Source organism: Mangifera indica, chromosome 19, assembly GCF_011075055.1.
Source record: "Mangifera indica cultivar Alphonso chromosome 19, CATAS_Mindica_2.1, whole genome shotgun sequence".
NCBI lineage: Eukaryota > Viridiplantae > Streptophyta > Magnoliopsida > Sapindales > Anacardiaceae > Mangifera > Mangifera indica.
This window is the reverse complement of record NC_058155.1, coordinates 9,527,974-9,549,940: the sequence shown is the minus strand read 5'-3', so window position 1 is coordinate 9,549,940 and position 21,967 is coordinate 9,527,974. Positions and strand designations below refer to the sequence as shown.

At 33.6% G+C, this 21,967-nt stretch overlaps 3 protein-coding genes across 6 annotated transcripts; 2 read left to right on the top strand and 1 right to left on the bottom strand.

The window, feature by feature from the left end:
- The first annotated feature begins 1,456 nt into the window (after positions 1-1,456).
- Positions 1,457-4,925, top strand: LOC123203280 (transport inhibitor response 1-like protein). 2 transcript variants are annotated; one of them, XR_006499267.1, is made up of 4 exons: positions 1,457-2,391; positions 2,745-3,234; positions 3,317-4,394; positions 4,499-4,925. XR_006499267.1 is itself a non-coding variant. In XM_044619595.1 (3 exons), the coding sequence occupies exons 1-3, from the start codon at positions 1,751-1,753 to the stop codon at positions 4,085-4,087; spliced, it is 1,902 nt and encodes a 633-aa protein (XP_044475530.1). In that variant the 5' UTR covers positions 1,457-1,750; the 3' UTR covers positions 4,088-4,925. The 2 variants fall into 2 exon arrangements, 1 of the variants encoding a protein (XP_044475530.1); XM_044619595.1 differs by having other exon boundaries at positions 3,317-4,925.
- A 5,523-nt stretch (positions 4,926-10,448) lies between these two features.
- Positions 10,449-17,687, bottom strand: LOC123202574 (pyridoxine/pyridoxamine 5'-phosphate oxidase 1, chloroplastic-like). 3 transcript variants are annotated; one of them, XM_044618511.1, is made up of 15 exons: positions 17,456-17,687; positions 17,199-17,378; positions 17,081-17,119; positions 16,822-16,989; positions 16,622-16,727; positions 15,307-15,473; positions 14,975-15,217; positions 14,712-14,800; positions 13,648-13,698; positions 13,444-13,534; positions 12,760-12,864; positions 12,605-12,675; positions 12,087-12,182; positions 11,101-11,206; positions 10,449-10,729 (listed from the first exon to the last, which is right to left on the bottom strand). In XM_044618511.1, the coding sequence occupies exons 1-14, from the start codon at positions 17,555-17,557 to the stop codon at positions 11,140-11,142; spliced, it is 1,575 nt and encodes a 524-aa protein (XP_044474446.1). In that variant the 5' UTR covers positions 17,558-17,687; the 3' UTR covers positions 10,449-10,729; positions 11,101-11,139. The 3 variants fall into 3 exon arrangements, with proteins under 3 accessions (XP_044474446.1, XP_044474447.1, XP_044474445.1); XM_044618512.1 differs by having other exon boundaries at positions 10,449-10,594; XM_044618510.1 differs by lacking the exon at positions 10,449-10,729 and having other exon boundaries at positions 10,840-11,206; positions 17,456-17,686.
- Positions 17,688-19,539: 1,852 nt separating this feature from the next.
- LOC123203267 (bet1-like protein At4g14600) lies at positions 19,540-21,685 on the top strand. Its single transcript, XM_044619569.1, has 4 exons — positions 19,540-19,711; positions 19,812-19,935; positions 20,609-20,665; positions 21,277-21,685. Exons 1-4 carry the CDS (start codon positions 19,638-19,640, stop codon positions 21,436-21,438), a joined length of 417 nt encoding a protein of 138 aa, XP_044475504.1. The 5' UTR covers positions 19,540-19,637; the 3' UTR covers positions 21,439-21,685.
- The last annotated feature ends 282 nt before the right edge of the window (positions 21,686-21,967 follow it).

The following is a 21,967-nucleotide window of genomic DNA, read 5'->3' as shown; positions in this document are numbered from 1 at the left end:
AGACTTTATAATATATATATATATATTTATAAAATAATTATTGAAGGGTAATAGTTTGAATTTGGTAGAGCAGCAGCACAACGTAGGTGGCCCATTTATGAAATGAATCATTTAACATCATAACTAAATCATTTCATCTATCATCTATCTACTCCACTCACTCTTCAACTTTTACCACTAGCTTCTTCACTCTCATATTTCACGTGGTCAATTTTCCCTTTTTGCCAATGCGCCCCTTCTTTTTCAAGTTTTGCCCTCTTTTCTACTAGATCTTGAAATCTAAATCAATGGGCCATTTTTTAATTGGAAATATTCATTTTTTAAAATAAATATACAAATAGTTAATTTTTTTTTCTATTTTACAATTTAAAATTCTCCTTGACTATATTTAGAATACGTTTGGTTTAGATGATATTTTATTATCAAAATTAAAAAATTATCTTAAAAATATATTATTTAGATGATTATTTGATATAAATAATTACTATTAATAAAACTTGATAGATATAAATAGTTATTATGATTGATTAAATATAATAAAATAATATTAGTATATTATTTTACTTAAATATCATTTGATATAATTATTTTAAAATATTTTTATATTACTTATTATATTAATTAAAAATGAGTTTACTTTTGATAAAAAATTAATAAATAAGAATATAATTATAATAAAATCATGATTATCTTGATAATATTTTAATATATAAAACAAATATGATAATAAAATTATCACTTATATTACCTATTACATTACTGTTAATAACACTACATTACTATGAATAATAAAAAATTACCATAAATTTTTATTATTAATAAATCAAATAAAATAATAAAAAATAAAATATCAAAATAATATTCTTTTACTACAAACTAAATGATCCTCAAAAGTAATATAGATAGGGTAAATATTTGAAATATTTCTAATTTTTGACAAAAGGACAAAATGGATGGTTGACAAAAATGGGGTGAAATTTTGAAACAAGTAAAAGGAGAGGGAAGATTTAAGTGACAAGCATAGATGAAGGACAAGTGATACTAAACCCACAGCAAGTCTATTTTTTATCATCAAAGAATGCGTGTAAGAAAATTATTGGACCGTGCAATTTACTTTCCTTTTAAAAGCGTAAAATGTGTGGTAAAAAAATAAAATTAATAATAGTTGATTGCTAAATGATCCTTACTGTTTTAATTATTTATTAAAAAGCTATATTGTTTTGAGAATTAAACTTTGAAACCATAGCTTCAAGCATATATGTTAGGTGCTTAGTTTAGTAACAAATCCCTGGTAGGTTTCATACAACTAAATGTCTTTGAAATTTATTATATCACATGGAAAATGAAAATTGAATATTTATTTAAAATAAAAAAATGGAAAAAAATATTATAAAGAGAAGAAGAAGAAGAAGTTGTAGTATCCGAATATAAAGAAAGAAGTGAGGGGGTTGTTGAACGTTGCAGTTTAGTTTCCAATGCTGAAAAAAAACAGAAAATAAAAAGACAAAAGCTTGTTAGAAAAAAAAAAAAAAGAAAAAAAGAAAACCCCAAATAATGGAGGAGAGGCATTGGATAGTGCAGTTGAAGTAGCAGCAGCGGATGAAGTTGAAAGAGAGAGAAATTCAAAAGAATCCCAATGTTCTCCTTCTTTCCCTTTTCAACAATTTTTCTTTCAATCTTCTTCACTCTCTCTTTATCTAAATCATTAATTATATTATTCTAGATCTCTTTTCTATTTACTTCACATCGTATGCATCACGATCTTGCCCTACAACAAATGTCCGAAGACGACGATCGATCTCCGCCGTTGGATCTCCGTTCTGCCTCAATCAACAAAACCCGTAACTGTTCTGGAGCTATTTCCAGCTCTGGATCCTGCTCAGCGTCTTCGTCTTCGTCTTCATCCGTACCCGTTGCCGTTCCCATCACTGAGTACCATCCGGACCAAGTTCTCGAGAACGTTCTCGAAAACGTGCTACACTTTCTGACGTCTCGGCGTGACCGAAACGCGGCTTCATTGGTGTGTAAGTCATGGTGGCGTGCGGAAGCGATGACCCGATCCGAGTTGTTTATTGGGAACTGCTACGCGGTGTCTCCATACCGGGCTACCAGACGGTTCAGGCGGGTTCGGGCCCTGGTATTGAAAGGAAAGCCGAGGTTTGCGGACTTTAATCTGATGCCGCCTGATTGGGGAGCCCACTTTAGGCCGTGGGTTTCGGTTATGGCTGACGCTTACCCGTGGTTGGAAAAGATTTGCCTGAAGCGCATGTCCGTCACGAATGAGGATCTGCAGCTACTTTCTGAGTCGTTTTCGGGGTTTAAGGAATTGATGCTTGTTTGTTGTGAAGGGTTTGGTACCAATGGCCTCGCTTTTATTGCCAGCAAGTGCGGGTATTTATTTCTAATGTGCTTCAGTTTTAGTGTTTTTGATTTGATCTGTTTATGATTATTGGTTATGAAAATGGTGGTGAAAAATTGGAATATTTAACGGGCTTTTTGTTTGATCTGATGTAATTCTTTTTGGAAGAAATGTTTAGATCTGTCACTAGCTGAGCACAGTTTGTGTTTGTTGCTGCTTTTGTGATCTTTTCTATAATAGTTTAGAACAAAGTATGTGAATCGAAATTATGCTTTTTGGCTTTGCTTACTAACATGTAAATGGGGTTTATCAAACGATAATACCTGAATTTGCTGTGTGAAAATGTGGTAAGCTGATATGTATTGGATTGATGTTTGTGTTTCAGAAAATTGAGAGTGCTTGATCTTATTGAAACGGAGGTCACAGACAATGGTGTGGACTGGATATCTTGTTTTCCAGAGGGAGAAACATGTCTTGAATCGCTGATTTTTGATTGTGTTGAATGTGCCATAAATTTTGAGGCGTTAGAGAAGCTGGTGGCCAGGTCCCCTTTGCTGAAGAAACTTAGGTTGAACCGTAATGTTTCAATTGGGCAGATGTACCGTCTGATGATTAAAGCTCCACAGCTTACACATCTTGGGACAGGCTCATTCAGCTCATTGGAGGGTGATCCAGAACTGGACTATTCATCTGCTTTTTCTGCTTGCAAATCCTTAGTTTGTCTCTCTGGGTTCAGGGAAATCGTATCAGATTACTTGCCTGCAATTTATCCAGTTTGTGCTAATCTAACCTCCCTGAATTTTAGCTATGCCAATATCACTACTGAACAGCTCAAACCAATCATAAGCAACTGCTACAAGCTTCAAATTTTTTGGGTATGTGCCCTGTGTGGTGTTGGCTATTTACATTTTGGGCAAAATTGGGTTTTGAAGTTTATTTTTCCTTTTCATTATGCAGGTCCTTGATTCAATATGTGATGAAGGACTTCAGGCTGTGGCTGCAACATGCAAGGAACTTCGTGAGCTTCGAGTTTTCCCTATCGATGCTCAGGAAGATGTTGAAGGCCCAGTGTCTGAAGTGGGTCTCCAAGCAATTTCTGAGGGTTGTAAGAAACTTCAATCTATTCTATATTTTTGTCAGCGGATGACAAATGCAGCTGTCATTGCAATGTCTAAGAACTGTCCAGATCTTGAGGTTTTTCGCCTATGCATAATGGAGCGCCGGAGGCCTGACCATGTGACTGGAGAACCAATGGATGAAGGTTTTGGAGCCATTGTCATGAACTGCAAGAAGCTCACTCGGCTTGCCGTTTCTGGTTTATTAACTGATAGAGCTTTCAGTTACATTGGAAAATATGGTAAATTGGTGCGGACCCTGTCTGTTGCCTTTGCTGGAGACAGTGATGCGGCTCTGAAATATGTGCTTGAAGGTTGCCCCAGATTGCAGAAGCTTGAGATTAGAGACAGCCCATTTGGGGATGCTGCTTTACAATCAGGATTGCACCACTATTACAACATGAGATTCCTTTGGATGTCTTCTTGTGGATTAACTCGCGTAGGTTGCCAGGAGATTGCTCGAGCAATGCCCCACCTGGTTGTGGAAGTGATTCGGTCAGAAAGTGAGGAGATGGTAGATGATTATGTTGAGACATTATACATGTATCGTTCACTTGAAGAACCTAGGCGTGATGCGCCAGAATTTGTTACTATCTTAAGGGCTGATGGATGACACAACAAAATTGTGTACAATATTGTAGGCATTTGCGGTGGAGGGCAAAAGTTGTTTCAGCTGTTCTTGCTATGCTATTTATCAAGTAACAAGTTACTTCTGTTTGAAAAAGTGATGCAGAGGGTGCCTTTTATATAGCCCGCAAACAAGGTCCTGCATACTTGTCAGACAAAGTCAAGTAAAGAGCTTCTGTTCTCAGTGTGGACTGTTGCAATGGAAATCAAAGCAGAAGCAACATAAAGATCCGCATTTCTTCTTTGCTCTGGTTCTTTTAATGAACTTTGAGGATTGGGCATTAATGCACAAGGTGGGTGTTTTTGTTAAGGTATTGGACCATTTCATATTCTTGTATCGGAACAAATATAAATTTTATGTTACTTTTGTTTTCATATTCATTTTATCATAAAGAAGGCTGCCAGAGAAGGGAGGGGGTTCTAGATCACCATCAAGAAGTGATTGTATATCTGTGTGTTCACGGAAACAAATTGCTTATCCTTTGATGAAGAAGAAATAGAGATTGATCTCGAATTCTTGTTGATGTGGAAAAGTGAAACTGATAAAATCATTCTTTGACGCCAGTGGTAGAGAATCAGAAGTAACGCAAGCATTCACTCTGGAATGATTTTAGTCTGTTATTTTGATTCAAATTGTAGTTAGATAAGGTGTAATAGCTGGTGACCACCAAATGCCAAAGACTGATATCTCTCTCTCTCTCTCGTTCTGTTTTTCCGTGTTATTTTTTCAGTTGTGTTGTTGTTGCGCCTGACTTCTGAATTTATTGTTGTTGTTAGCAATTTCAGATAAGTAATAAATGTGAAATATGCATGTTAATGGACCATATAGTGTACAACTCTGTGTCTGTCTTTGCCTTGTCCTGAATGTGGAACGATCAATTGACAATGAGGCCATTAATTATGTGTGGAAAGTGTTGTACAAGTACACATTGCAGGACCCTCTCTGCACCGTGTGGGGTTCTTTATATGACAAGAGAATCCTAATTCATAAGGGATTGTGTCAGGATTTCAAATATAAGGTATGAGATTTGAATTTATGTTAAAAAGTATGAGTTTTTAGTGTGAGATTTATAAGCTTTTGAACTCTAATCTCAATAGTTAATTTTTAAGATGTGATTTTTACAAGGTTCATATCATTATGTCTGGATGGGTATTAATACTATAAAACATAGTGGTATGTTAATACTTTGAGTGTAAGAGGTGAGACTTGAAATTTATGAGTTTTGGGCTTTTAATCTCAAAAGCTAGGTTCTTCAACCTCAAAAAATAGGTTCTTCAACCTCAAAAGTTATGTTCTTCCCAGGCTTACATTAGATGGATGGAGAAGTAGAATATCAGAGCTAGGCGATTGAAGTCATGGAAGGCTTTACCTTTGGTTGATTTTGGTTAAAGTTGGTGTCAGTGGTTAAATAAGTTGCATTCTTTATCCTGGCTCCGACTTAATCCAACTTTATATCATGGATTTTTCTGTAGCTGTAGTGGGTCTGATAATTTGATGACTTGTCACACCCCGTGTTTGCGTTATAAAAAGCAGCTAAGCTAACTACATCAGTTTTCTTTCTATTTCTCTCTCACTGTCATAATTAGGATAAAAGTCTATCTGCCCTCTTTGTTGGTATTCTTTCTGGCAGGATAGCAAAAGAAAACTTATAATCTAAGTGGGATCTGACTGTACAATTGAATAAGTGATGGGAAGCAAAACTTGCTTCTCTTTCTTGTCTATCCGAGTTGCCCAGATCCATATGTTTATTTTGTGTCTGTGCTTTTCCACCCACTTAACTTGAACATGGCCACCGCCTCCATTCAATATTACTTTCATGAAATAGTATTATATACATAAATAATAAATATAAATTTTATTATAAACAATAATATATTAATATATGATTAATTATTTTATTTTTATTTTAAAATTATTTAATTAAATAAATTTATATTTATTATTTATATTTTCATTCGAATAAAAGATCTTTATGATTAACTTTCAAGTTCTTGGCACTTAGATTATAAAGCTTATCCATTTTGCTTACGATGTAAATAGTAATAACTTTTAGAGCTTAGGAACAAGCTCACCATTGCCTTTGCTTGTTGATTATATCCATATAGTTTGTCTTTGTAGAACTTCGAGCATAATGATGAATTTCATATCTATTGAATTAGTAATTCACGAGTTTTATCTTATTCTAACGCTAATGAGTTTCAACCCTTTGCCGTCTTTCGAATTTTATAAAAGAATTTTACAACCCTTATAAGTCAAATTACCTATTAAAGGCTTTTGAGCTACAATCCTTGTTCAAAAGGCAAAAAAAAAACAAAGGTGAAAGAAACAAATTGATAATGACCTCTCTGAAGAAGCAGGATAGAGAAATCTTAGCCTTTGAATACGTGAAATTGGCCCTTTTGATGGAGCTACCTGACCTACTGGGGTTTCATCATTTGACAGAGAGAGTTTCATTTAATTGAACGGCCCTGATTGATTGAGATTAGTATAATACTGTTCTTGAACAATAAGTAGAAAGATAAAAATAATTATGTATCTCCATACAAAGTTAAGCTCCTTCGTTGGGCATCTCGACCAGGTCCCACCATAAGATCAATAAATATGTGGACCACGTGTACGGTAGGGGAGATGGGTTACATTAATGACTCTGTTGATTTAAAATATTATCATTCTCTTATTATATATTAATCATGCATTTAATTATAATTAAGACAAGTGAATGGCCAGAGAGCAGAAGCTAATGAACAACTAACAAACGACGAAAACGACTGGCAGGTTCAAGTTCAACCGTTCCCGTCCAGTTGTCGTAGGTGGTGAAAGGAGTCGGTGAAGGCTAAAGTATTTTTGCCACCCCAAGGTTTGATGAAATACATTTCGATCTATAAAGTTTAAAAAAAGTTAATTTTTCTCATATATCAAAATCAATTATTAATTTTAATAATTAGAGGTATTTATATTATTTTTTTCAAATATTATAATAGATTTCTCATGATAAAAAGTTTAAAAAACACTCCATTTTTTTTTAATTTCAAAAACCCTTAAAATTTTCATTAACACATCCAAAATTTTCAAAAATTAAATATACTTTTAAATATATGATTATATGTCATTGACATATCTATTTATATTTATATTAATTGGAAATAAACTGTAATTTAGTTTGAGGGCTTTTATGTTTTCTCCATAATTTTATAAAAATAGTTATCTTTTAATAGATAGGTTGAAAGTTGATTTTTCCAATCTTAATGGTGGGAATCTGTCATTTGTTCAAACGTTTGGTGGGAATTAGTTATCTGGTCATTAATTAGTTATCTGGCCATTAATTAATGGGTTATCGGTTGTGCACATTCATGGCTGAACGAAGCACGAGGTCAACCACTGTTGTACCATCTCTCTCTCTGGCTCTGGCTCAGGCTCTGGCTCTGGCGCTTAACTACTTTATTATTTTTCCCCCATATTCTGAATTTATTATTTTTATAAATTGCACTCTTTTTCCCGGCACTATTTCCAGGAAATTGATCTTGCTTTTCTGCAAGTGAAGTGAACTTCTGTCATGCTTTGCTCAAAAAAATTGCAGAATACATGACATGCAGACAAGATGAAACCTTGAGAGCCATTAGTAAGTAAGAATATTTGCCTAAATAACAAAAATTTAAGATCAAAGGTAGTGGCCTGCTAACATGATTTTGCTAATAAATTTCTATCCTACCTATTAATTGAACAGACAAGGTTTATCTCACTTTGGTATTCTTCCATGTTCCCACTAGATTTTTATATGAGAAACACCTCTTCAAAGATCTAATTCTATATAAGACTAGTGATTAGACAACACTTTAGTGTATATGTATCCAACATTGTACTAGTAAAAGAGATAGGTAAACTTTTCAATTTGAGATAGTAGGAAGACTTCCTCTAAACAAGGAATTTATTCGAAATCTTTTATTGATATTTTCTTTTTTCTTTTTAGAAACAATCTAGAGAAAAAATTTTCACTTTTCCGATCAAAATGTTTATAATAATGTAAATATAGTTCAATTGTATAAAAATAAATCATATTAAAATTATGAATATCTTATTTTAATTTGAATATAACTTTTTCTCATTAGTCTTATATTTATAAAGGATTGTCTAAAAAAAAAGGATCATGAGAGATTATAACTAGTGATCAGAGACTCTAAAACTAAGTGTTGATTACATAATGATAGAACATCTATAGTTTATTATATTTATTTTCTTTAGGATACATCTCTACTAATAGTTACTCTATGAATATAAGCATTTCTGACATTTAATTGAACCACGTCTCTTTATTTTTATTCATATTATATAGTAGTAAACACAATAGTTTTATGAGCTTTCAATTATTGTAACCTTAACCTAATTTGTACAAGACTTTACATTCATACATCAGTTAGTGATGAAAAATCATATCAAACACTCAACTTAATATCTTTTTGCCTTTTAAAACCTCGTCTCTTAGCCATTTCTCTTCAGGGTCCCTCCCCATATATCCTTAGATGAAGACACCAATCAAGTCAAGATTTGAAATTATGCTGATTTTTCATACGAAGGATTGGGGAATTGTTCTCAGCCTTTCTCCATTTCCACATGTTTGTTGAGGGACAACATTATGTGGCCTTGGAGATAGATCCAAACCCCACTTTGAATCATTTTTTGTACATTCAAAAGGGTATTCATATTATCCAAGGCTCAGGACTGCATTTGTACAATCCTCAATGATGATACAGGCTAATGGGAACATCCCATCACAACTAACCAGATTTGTTTTCCCTTGACACTTTCAACTAAACTAAATAAAACTATGCCTATATGGGTGGATATACAATACAAAGATTCTTAATTTCTGACTGTTTGTGAATTGGTTTTACTGGATCAATAAAACTATATATATCCATTTTCAATACACATATAAAGTGATTAAAAAATTTTAAATTAAAAATAAAATAACACTTAATCACATCATTATATATCATATATATACTCACTTGTGTACTTAAAAATAATTACATATAACATTACTTTAATGAAAGAACATTATAATATTATTTTACTAAAATATTTATAAGTATAATTATTTTAAAATAATTTTTATACTAATTATAGAGCATTTTTGTTTTAAAAATTAATAATAATAAAATTATAATAAAATAAAAATTATCTTAATAATATTTAAATATTTAATATTACTAAATAAAATAATATTAATAATAAATGATAGATTATTAGAATAATTTTATATATTTTAACCAATAATAAATCTGTGTGTTCACTTTGAATATATAAATAAATACACACTTAATATGTGTTATTATGTGATTAGATAATTTTAAATTAAGAATAAAATAATACATAATTATATAATAATACACATAAATATATACTTATTTATATACTCAAAATTAATATTTTTAATATCGCTTTTTCAACTAAATGCCTCCAAAAGGATTATCTAAAAATTCGAGTTCGTCATAGGATAGGCCTTTAGATGAGAGAGGAATCTTCTAATCATTTCCACTTCAAAACCAAAAAATTCCCCCACCCTTAAGTTCTTGGATTATTTTGCTTCATGTGTAACAATGCAGAGTGTCTTTAAATGTGTTCCATAGACCCCTGAGATTTTGATATTCCACTCATTGAGAAGGAAAAGAAAGTGGGAGTGGTGTGGTCAATTTGCACTAAATTGGCCTCTCTAAAAAAGCAGCGTCAGAATTTAGTTTAAGCTGGTCAAAAGAAGATTGAAAAGGATTTCCTGATTTCCTTTAATGGTGGAACCCAGTTTGGTCAGAATCGACATCCCAATACAACACTCCAATTCAACTATTAACATCAATAAACATCCACCAAGCAAACGACCAATCTGAAAGAAAGACCCACAACAGTCCAGGAGACTTCATCTTAATTAAACACACCATCTAACTCTTTTCCTTTTTATGATTTCAAAAAACCATAAATTATTAAAACGACATTCATTTGTAGTTATCTAGGGAAAAGGCCAATCATCATATTGGAATGTTACAAAGAAATTTGAGATCCACTAATAAAGTGACTTACCATCACAACTGCCAAAAACTCTGTGTCAACTGTTCACAAGCACACAGAAATAAGGTGTTTATGTTGAATGAACATGTACCAAAGGTTGGATTCAATCGGAGTTGTTCAAACTAGCACTCAAAATCAAATCAAACGAGCCGAATTAAGCCAAAGATTAGACTTGTTTTTATAAAATGAGTTAAGTTTAAATCAATCCGAACATTCGAATTCAAATAAGTTATGATTATATCTAAAATTAAATTACTTTTTAGCTGAATTCAAACTTTAATTTGTCGGATCTCAAACTGGTTTGGATTCAAATTGATCTTAAACCAAGTCTTGTTCGGGCTCAACTAGATTGAATCCAGCCCCACATACAGCCAACTGAGTTTCAGGTCAAAGCTTTCATTAACAGAATCTAGAAAATCTACAATTTTGTCCCTATCGAAAAAAAAAAACTCAAGAATAAGAGGAAGACCCACGAGGAATTTGACTTCAGATAATGGTGATTTGCAAAGCAAGGATGAAGCCACTGGCTCCTAATCAGTTCAACTCCAATATAATGACAATCATATGCTGTTAACAGAAATTTACGATCACTTACTTACCCAAAAAAAAATTTAAAAAAATTACAACCACTGATTCTTTCCTCATGAACTAACAGAACCAGAAAAACAGAATTCACCTATGATAACAACAGTAGTATTTGAATGATTGAGTTACTATTGTAGCTATAATGCAAGTACATCAACAGAGTAATTATGACCACTGATTCTTTTCCCATTGGATTTTTATCTATCAAGTTATCAGTTATACCTTAGAGATTTCCAACACTATGAAAACAGCACCAACGTATATCATTGTGCCTCTCCTTGTATCTTTTATTGTTTCATTACTCAAATATGGCAACTAAAATAAATTAAATTGACTCATGGCAAGAAATTTACCATGAATTGTGATATTCACAATTTAGTTGGAAACAGTAGTCAGGGAGCCAGGCGGTTGATTTTCCATACTTGCTTGCCATTTACTTCTTGAGGAGAATATTGCAACCTGGTCAACAAAACATTCATTACCAATTGATAAGGCATCAGTCCTTTAAGTTGAGCACATTACCTGTCTTATTAGCTACATAACTACTTGAGTTTTATTCCACTTACAAGATGAATGGCAACATTTCAGTTTTAAAGAACTTCTCAACTATGAAAAACACTAATTTTGTTCTAATAATTGCTTTAAAAGTTCAATTAAAATAAAGTTATCTAGTGACATGTCTCCGTAACAATAGCAAGTGCTCATTTAGTGGGAACTAGAATAGAATATGATAAAAAGGCATTTCTATGTGATTTTAGTTTCAAGATCATAATATTCTGCTTAGAAGAGCACCCATCTGTCTCCAACTTTTAATGTTGAATACTACACACAACTTTCATCGGGGGATTGAGACCCAAAATGAATTCAGAGTTCGAATATGCTCCGTCATAAAATGCACTATCACTTAAATTCAGAGTGCAACTAAATGCACCAGTCTGTTTTGTAAGCACACATGCTTCTGTGAGTTGAAAATAGTGTGCATTTGAAAATTCAGAGGGTGCATTAGCCACACCCTATAATCACAAGTTAATTGCAACAACTGTTAAAAAATCAAATTGACAAGGAATTAAAAGATCCACCAAAAACAATGTAGTTCAGGGATGTTTCTTGCAGTATAGGATTGGAAAACCATAGAGAACTAAATATAGTCCCATTCCAAGAAACTAGTTCATCCAGTATGTTGTGCTAAACACAACATTACAGTCTCAATAATATGGCTCATTTATGACCGATTCTATTGATCCAAACTGGAACAGACTTCAGCCCAGAGCCATTCTACCCATTCATAAACATGTTTTATTTAGTGTAATGTATAAGAAGAGAATGATATATAGCCCACCTGTCATGTAAACGAGATTTTTGTCCTTGCCAAAACTCAAAAAGCTCTGGTTGAAGCCTATATCCTCCCCAGTGTTTTGGTTTTGGAATTAAACTTCTGTCAACAGGAAATAAATAATTTAAAAATAAAAATAAAAGGTTAATATATAATTTCTCATATGGAATACTTTCTTCTTTTCTTTCTCTTCTTTGCCAACACCAACCCACCCCCCACCAAAAAAATTAGGAGGGTGGTAAGGAAGAACTTTATATGATTGTCATTTGCCATATGGTCAACTAATTTGACTTTGAATAACTTATACAGTATTTGGAAATACTTTTAATTTTCAGCAACTATAGCGCGTCTGGTTTACAGGAAATATTTTTGTGCAAAAGATGACAATGGAAGCATAGCTTGGAATCAGCTGAAGCATGGTGATGGAAATTAAATTATCATGATGAGGAAAATAAGTCTCCACTAGTAAAATAAAATAAAACTGAGATTCAAGATAATAGCCACTTTAATAGCTAATGGCTTACCCATCTGAGAACTTTTCCTCTAATTCCTTGTGTTGCTGATGTAGAACATGCCTTCCAGGAATCACAGAACTCTGAATGAAGCAAAAAGTGATATCATGAGTTTATGCTAACTGTAGTTTTCGAACATCTAGCAGAATGGATAATCAAATGTATACCTGTTTGCTGACGATTGCTCCGATCTGACTTCCTCGGGGACGGCTATGGAAGTACTGCTCAGATTCCTCTTCAGACACTTTTGTCACACATCCTTCTACTCTTACCTGCACATCAAAGTGAAACAATAAAATTGGTATTAAGACAGGGAGATTGTCCATGTGAAATGCTTCTGTAGCACATTAATTGACCAAACTCCGTTCTTGGTAGCAACAAGCCTTAAATTTGGGGTAAAATTTTGTAGATCTGAAAACAATAAATTAAATTGTCGAGACATTAAGGCATCAAGCACCATATGCCATATATGTCCACAATAATACTTTGATACCAATTTTATTGCTTACTCCTGGTTTATATGCCTACAATGCTAAATTTAGCATGACAACTACATGGCAATTTCGCACACTATGCATCAGTATTTGATGTGATAGAGTTGGTCAAGTAACGGGGCATAAAATCCTAAGACGCAAATTCCAAACCTGAACTCAAGACCCCAACTATCTTTAACCACCATTCAAGCACTTTTAGACATGATTACAGATTAAGTGCCTTACTTTTCACCTTTTTATTTTTCTTTTCATCAACTGAAACAGTTTCCTTGCATAAGGATTGTGAAACCTTTTTTTCAAAACCTTCCGAGTAATGACTATGGCGAGGACACAGATAAAATGCCAAACTTGGATTACCTGCCGGTTTAGACCATCCCAGTAGAAAAGAAGAGCTGCATGAGGATTTTCAGATAAATCGCGTGCCTTTCGACTTTCATAGTTGGTGTACCTGCATTTAATAAGGAGTTTAGAAAGAGGAGTGGGTAAGCCACTTGATCAGTAGGAAAAAAAGGACAATGCTAAGTGAAGCACAGTCAATGTGGTGAAAGGAACATCACTGACCAGACAAAACCATCCATATCAACTCCTTTCAGTAAGACCATCCTTGAAGAGCTGCAGAAGAGTAACATGAAGATTAAAAAACCATATAGCATGTCAAGAAAATATTAGCTAAGCTGTGATAGTCATCACATGTTTATATAGTTTTTTAATCCCTTTTTGTGATGATTATTTTTTCAATCATTTTAAGGAGGCATGATGGTATAATAATTAATATGTTCACAATGCAACATAACAACAACATTATTGATCAATTGACAAGGGAATAAAAAAAGTTTTAGTAAATTATTGTCTATGAGATTGGTTAACCAAGTCAGGTTATATATCTCAGTAACATTATCCCAAAGTTCTTTAGCCATAGAGTAGCACATATTGTTGGAACTGATTTCTTCTTCCATGGAATTCACGAGCCACATCATAACCATGAATTCTTGATGTCCCTAGTTGTGTGTGATGGATCTGTAATTGCGGGCTCACAAGTATCTCTTGTCAAGTAACCAATTTTTTCTCGCCCTCAAATATGCATACTAACCAATTGAGACCAACGTACAAATTATCTCTATTGAGACGAATGGTGGCAATTTGGACTGAGTGAGATTCAATATTAGAAGGAATACAAGGAAAGTGGGCTATGGTAGTCAGAACAGTAGTAAATTCAGACATGGTGATAATAAGTGACTGCAGTAAAAAGAAGAAAGCCTAGGGTTTTAATGGCATACAAACCAGTGTCCTAATTATACATTTATCGATTCATAACAGCTACAAATTCAGCTACACAATTATAGACAAAAGATATGATTACTTCAATTTCTACATTATGTCTTAAATATTATGTACTGTGTAAAAGAAACAGTATATACAACCTTTAAAGATGTAGCTAATTCACTTTGTATGAGCTTTAAACATTGTCCAAATCAAAATTGAATCCTTTTTATACATGCCCGAGATTCTTATCATGGAATGCGTAAAGAGATTGTGCTCAACATGCCAATTCACTCATTTAGGTTAATCTAATGACGGAGTTACTATTTATGGATAAAGACACCATTGAAAGAAGAGAAAGTTACAGTTTTCCATCCTTGCTAGCGGTTGACAAGGCCATAGCATTTGGTTCCTTCAAGCCAGCAGCCATTGCATCATCAAACCATTTTCGAAACTGCAAAATGACAGATTGACTTATTTATGACAATTGGATTTGAAAGTTAGCTAACACTGTCTAAGAAAATTTTCTCAAACCTTACGGCAACAATAAGTATTGAACCACATGCCAACATTTAAGATATTGATATGAAATGAAATAAATGCTCCACTATTTTACTTGAACTCATACCTGATCAATGGGGTTAGACTCCGCTTGCTCCTCAAGAAACTCTGGAGATACATAATTTTCTCTTAGAGTTGATATATCAATTTGGGGAGGCTTTCCAATTCGCACACACATAGAAGTGCCAGGATACAGTGGAAGATGAAGCTTATATTTATCCGCAATAGCTGGAGGGACAAATCTACCACCTAGAAAGTGGTGTGGGCCACTAAATTTCTTTGCACACAACTTTGGGGCCGTTAAAGAAACCTAGAAAATGCCAAAGTTACATAAAAAGACAACTTGAGAAAAATAAAAACTAAAATTATTGGGTACACCCTAAATTTAAAACTGCATACCAACATGTCAGGTTTAATGCCTTTGCCACCAGTATCTCCTTCTTCAACATGCCACCCAGATGGAATATCTATAGAGACAATAACTGAATGCTTTTGCAGTCTTTGATCATAACTATGCAAGCAAACCAATCTCTGAATTAGATCATCAAAAGGTGGCCTTGGGGTGCCTGAAGGATTTTAACAAGTTGAAGTTAGATGATATTAAAGAACAGACAAGGTGTTTCTACATAAGAAACATGGCCCTAATCAATTTAGCTTATAAATCCTTCTTAGTTTGATGCAATACATATACTAGTACTCATATTGACTTTCTTTTTTTCTTACATGACCTTGAGAAGATATATTATAAACTTGTAAGAAAAGTTACATATATAAGCAGACTAGATGTCCACAAGGATATAAAAAAAAGTCAATTCTGGGAAACAAGGAATTTTCTTCCAATTTTTCATTCTCTATTCAATCTTTACAAAGTGATTTATATACAGGAAGGAAAAAACAAGAAAACCGACCACCAACCGCCTAATTCAGTGGTAGCTGGACCTAAGATAGATCTAGCATCCAAAAATACTGCTATCATCCACTACAATCCCATGTCCTCTAAAATAAAAACCCAGGCTATACAATTAATTTCTGCCCTATTGAATATAAACTGTTTAAAAGAATTTAAGCAGTTGTAATTTATAGAATTGAGTTTCCTAGTGGAACTAAGAGATAATTTCACACTATATACATACATGTGTGCATGTATTCAGAGACCTGTGTTGAGCGAGATATAACCATAAAAGTGAAATACTATTGTGTTATTTAAAGAGAGTCAAGTTAAAGGTAAAATCAGTCTTCAAAAACCGTCTTAACCAATCTCTGATCTAGTAAAACCCCATGTCCATTAAAATCAGAATCTGGGCTATGCAATTATCTTATGCTCTATTGAATGTAAACTGTTTAAAAGAATTCAAATGGTTGATCTTTACGGAGTTGAGTTTTCATGGTGGTACTAAGAGATAATTTCATACCATATACAGATGTGTGCACATATGTAGAGACACATGTTGAGAGAAATATAACCATAAAAGTGAAATAATCTCGCGTTATATAAAGGGAATCCAGTAAAAGGTAAAATCAGTTTTCAAAACCATCTAATCATACTCTCTTGATAAAATAGTATACATCCACTCACCTGCCTATCTTATCTCTCTCTCATAAGAGATATATATATGAGGATAACCTCAATAGATTAGGGCAATAGACTAACCGCATCATTAAATATAGAGAAATGCTTTATCCAATGATAAGAACAGAGGCTTATAAAAATTACCATGAAAAGAGAAGCCAAACATTGCATCCACAAGAATATCATAGTCCTTGGACAAGTCCAAAGGCAAATCTTCCACCGGAATGAAAGGTATTGATAGTGATTCAAGCTACATATTCACTACCTCGAGTAAGAATCCATAAAAACTGCATTTACTAACCATTCAAAAAAAAAAAAAAATCACGTCCAGTATCACACCATACCTGTGTAACCAGACCAGTGTAAAGTGGCTTTGGCGTACGCTTTGGATAACAAACAAAAGGTTTGTAACCAAAATGATGCAAATGACGAACAGCTACCAAACCATCACCTCCATTGTTCCCGGGACCGCAAATTGCAAGAACGCGATTATACTCACTTGGTTTATAAACCTGCCAAAAATTTGTCCACATCAACATAGCATCATAACGAAAAATCAGACACAATTAAAAGAAAAATAAAAACCACAAAACATATAATTACCTCAGCTATGGAGGCTGCGACGCTCAAACCAGCTAATTCCTACAAGAATGATTCTCATGATCATATAATTAAAGTTATTCAGCAAGTACCAAAATAGTGAAAATAAAATCAGATTCACCATAAGTTGATCGACGCTAAAGCCAAGGGGGCCCATGAGAGTCTCATCAACCTCAGCAGCTTCCCGTTGGGTGAGGTAAGATATAGAGTGACAACTTTGGAGGCTTGGAAGCGATGACATTGCACCGGTTTTTGAACAAAACGTACGAATTGCAGGAGATGAAACCGGACGGAGAAAAACCTACACGAATTGTTAGTTGATGATGTCAATCGTAATACGAGAGAAGGAATGAGATGAAGAAGATAAAAGAGTGTTACCGAGGAGTTACTGGAGGTGGAAGGCAAGGAATTGAGAATGGAAGATTTATAGTAAGCGAGGGTGAGAGGGCGGAGTGACTGGCTTAAAAGAAAGCATGTCATTCTTCGGCTTTTGCGTTTCAATGACCATATTCTTTTCTTCAAATCGCAAGTGCTTTTGAGGCTTTGGGCTTTGGTTTATTTTGCCCAAAAAAAAAGAACAAAATCAATTCTAGATTTTGAACTGAAACTCAAATTTAACTGAAAAACAAGCTTCAATTTATATTCCATTTGTGTTAGTACAAACACAAATATTTAAACCTTGGGTTTGAATTCAAATAATTCATATTAATTCTAACTCTATCTTAAAAAAGAAAATAAAATAATTTAACAGTAAATTATAATAAAAAGTAATTTAACAACACAATTTGATCAAAATTGATATGAAAATGAAAGCAAAAATAGTTTCAACTGGATTAGTCCGAAATACCATAATATAATATCAAATTTGAGATAATTCTTTGGAATTTGATCTAGGGCTTTCGACCAACTCTTTTCTTCCTCTTTTTCTATATTTTTTGAATAAAACTTGGGAATCCGACCAAATTCATAGGTTTTAATGAGAAAAACTCGAACCTAGTATATAAAACCCTAAATTTTGAATCTAAAGACAATATATGAATTAAACTAAGGCCAAAGGACTATTTCCCACCCAAGGTATGCTGTAATTTCAAGTTTCCATCATTTATCTTTGATAATACCAAACACTCACCCATAAACAGTTAAAATTAACGGTGGTTTACAAAGTTCTTCATCTTCCACGGTTTCTCCGACGCTAATCAGATATCCAAATGGGAGGAAAGAGATCGTCGAAAAGAGATGATGCTTCGAGAGGGAGAGGTCATTGGCAATGTGATGCAGAGTAAACCGTTTGAGTTGGCATGGAAGCTGTTATGCAATTTAGTACAGTGTTGGATTTCCAATTTATGCAATATGGTGTCAGACTGTTAAATAAACAAGAGTTGAGATGTCGTTTATAGAACCTTGATGGCTATTTTGTAATTTGACATTTAATCAATACGGCGACGTATCATTAGGCGGGAGATATATGTAAACGCTGGGAAAATCTTTGAATGGAATAGGTCACAACAATTGTGTGAATTTCCTCTCTGTTCTTCCTTATTTTCTCTGTGTGTGTGTTTCTTCTTTCTCTATCTCTATAATTCTGGAACAACTTGCATCACAATGGAGTTGGAGATGTCGCTGGAGATTTCAAAACGAAACCTTAGGGTGAAACTGTCATTTTTTAAAAATTAGGTTAAGGAAAACTTTTAGTTTTTAAAGTTTAGGAGGGTAAAAAGAAATAAAATTTCAAGGTGTTAGAGTTCTGTTAATTTTAACTACTCATGGATAAGTATTTGGTATTATCAAAGATAAAAGATAGAAACTTGAGATTGCAACATACCTTGGGTGGGAAATAAACCTTTGGCCTTAAACTAAATCTTAAACTTTCTATGTACATAAGCTTGTCATCCTACAAAAACACAATAAAAAATTATTATGACAGTAGAACTATAACATAATATCAAATTAAGAAAAAAAAAATGATAGATATTTAAATGAGAGAACACCTCAGAACTTCGATGGAATACTCATGATTAGGGGTTTGATTTAAGTTTAAATCAAGTTTTGAGCTAATTTATTATTAAAATGATATCAGTTTAATGTATATTGATCAAAATGACGTCGTTTTATATTAACATTTTTAGCTTATGAGCTTGAAAAGTTAAACATTCTAAAATTTGAGTTTAAACTTGAGCTTGAAAATGTTGAATTTTTAAATTTAAGTTTGAGCTTAACTTGTTGGCTCGAATAAACACAATTCGAATCTTATCCTGTTCATAACTAATTTATAAAGAAAATATCATTCGCCAATTACTTAATGCCTCGTGTGAAACTATGTCTCCTACGGTAAACATAATCCACATGAGCTTAACCCCGAACAGTTTAAAATCAAAAACCTTTTTAGCACCGTCGGATTATCAAAACCAACGGTGATCCACCTGTGTGCCACGTCATATCACATTTCTTTTAAATTTCCAAAATCTGAAGCAATCAGTGTCGACATAATTCTGCTCTGCGGGAGGACACAAGGTTCAAATTTCGTTCGATAAAGCTCCTCTTCGTCTTGGCCAACTTTTTAATGGCTTCCAATTCTCACAGGGGTAGTAGTATCGGTGGCTCCTTTTACGGTGGCGCCGCTCCCTATAGATCAAGGTGCTAATATTTATAACTGAAGACGAAAATTTCAATTTCTAATTAATTGAACTGAGGATTAAAATTTTGTTTTCTTTTCCATCCTTGTTCGTGTGTAAAGAGAGGGTCTGAGCACAAGAACAATTGCTGGTTCTGATGAAATACAATTGCGGATCGATCCGATGAATGCTGACCTGGACGATGAGATCACCGGTCTCCGTAGCCACGTCAGACAATTAAGAAACGTAAGTTGTAAAAATTCACAAATATATTTCTTCGCAATCTGTTATACAGACTATTGACACTTAATCTATATGTATGTATTCGAACTGAATTTTCAGTTATGGGTGATTATTAGGGTATGTGGAGAGGTTATGCATGGCAATTTTAATTCATGTATCTTAATTCTATGAGGTATTTATGTCTTAGGCTTTATGGTTGAATTGTTTAATCTTAGTTAATTTTCAAAACAGGGTTTGTGGTTTATTGATCCCAGTGTTTGCAATTTTTATAATTGTGAGACTTATGCGGTTCTCCTATGATATCTGGGGCACTGCAAGAATTTGAAGAATGTGAGGAGTTTCACAAACGGAGCTTAAGAAACAAATTCTTTCCGCTGACATTATCTCTCTTTGAGTTACTACGTTTGTTTGTCAAAGAGGAGGTGTTGGGGACTCTGTGGATGAGGCCGGTGATAAATACTTACAAGTTCTGAAAAACTGAATTTTTTTAGTGTTATTGTATGATAGAACGAGGATATATTTTTCCTTGAACTTTCTTCTAAAGATATCCATTGGCATCAACTTTTTTTTTTTCTCTTCTCACCTGGGCAATCAATTTGATTTATAGCATGCTTTTAGATTTAAAATCACTCTTTTGTCTGGTTTTATTTCTTATGGAAGTATGGTGGTGGTGCAGGTTGCTCAAGACATACATTCAGAAGCAACATTTCAAAAGGATTTCTTAGATCAGCTGGTATGCTATTAAATCTACATAAACTTTTGCTCAATAAAAAAAATGTATTTTGATTTTTGGTTTGCTGTGAATTCTTAATGTTGTAATTTTTAAATTTGTGGAGTGAAAAGAGAACTAAGGAGTGATGAATTACAGCAACAGATAGATTCAATAAACAACATTGAAGTGATTGTATGTAGAACTCTAAATCTTGGGACTTTATTTGTTGGGGATCATATAATTATTGTGGCTGGCCTAGCTTATCAATTTTGGTGGTCGTAACACAGAATTATAATCTGAGAATTTTCCCAAAAGTGCTGTTGAAATACATGGTAATCAGTTCATGATCTTCAGATGGCATTTTAAGTTTAAGTGATGTTTACAGACTTTTTGTTTTTACTTAAGTCTGTTTCATTTCTCCTTGTTGCATTTACTAAAGAAACAGTGAGTAAAAATAGATGCATTGGGCACCTTTGGCTGTTTAAGACGTTTATTTTAGTAAAGAGGAGACACTGGTGTTGTATGTATTCGGTAGTTAGGTTGTATGAAATTATTCATGGTCTTCTTTCCAACCAGCAAACTTATTAAATGCCACTACTGCCTCCTGAAAGTTTAATTTCTTCTTGTGACAGCAAATGACCCTGATCCAGGCTCAAGCAGGTGTGAAGAACAATATGAGGAGATTGAACAAGAGCATTGTCAAACATGGTTCAAACCATATTGTTCATGTTGTTCTTTTTGCGCTACTTCTTTTCACTGTGCTCTACCTCTGGTCTAAAATGTTTGGACGATGAGGTCTGTGCATCAGCTGCACAACTGCCACACTAAGAATCTGTTAAATGAAGGCAAAAGGGTTTCTGGTTGTGCCCAAGGTTTACAGGTTTTTTTTTTTTTTTTTTATGTAAAAGCCTTTTCATATGACCTTTGAATATTTTTGAAACTGTTGGTTTAGGTTTTCGTAAACCATAAACAGATTGATAGTTCCAGTTTGAATGATATGACTATTACTACATAATGTTATTATCAAGCTTTGACAGAGAATCTCTACACCAGTAAAAAATTTGTCAACTCCATTTAAGCTTTGTAAAATTTCATTCTACCAGCATTTTGAAATGATAAATGAGTTACTTGCGTACACAGGCTCCTGAATTTCCCTGAGGTTTGAGTAACATGAACCCTTATGGTTTGGTTGATGAAATTGCTTCCCCACTCTGCAAAGAAGGTTTCGTTGTTACCAAAAGACTTTAGTCAGATTACTCAGAAATCGTATGTTTTTTTAACGCTTTGGGGATACTCTCGGTTTCCATGGTCCTCTTCTGATGA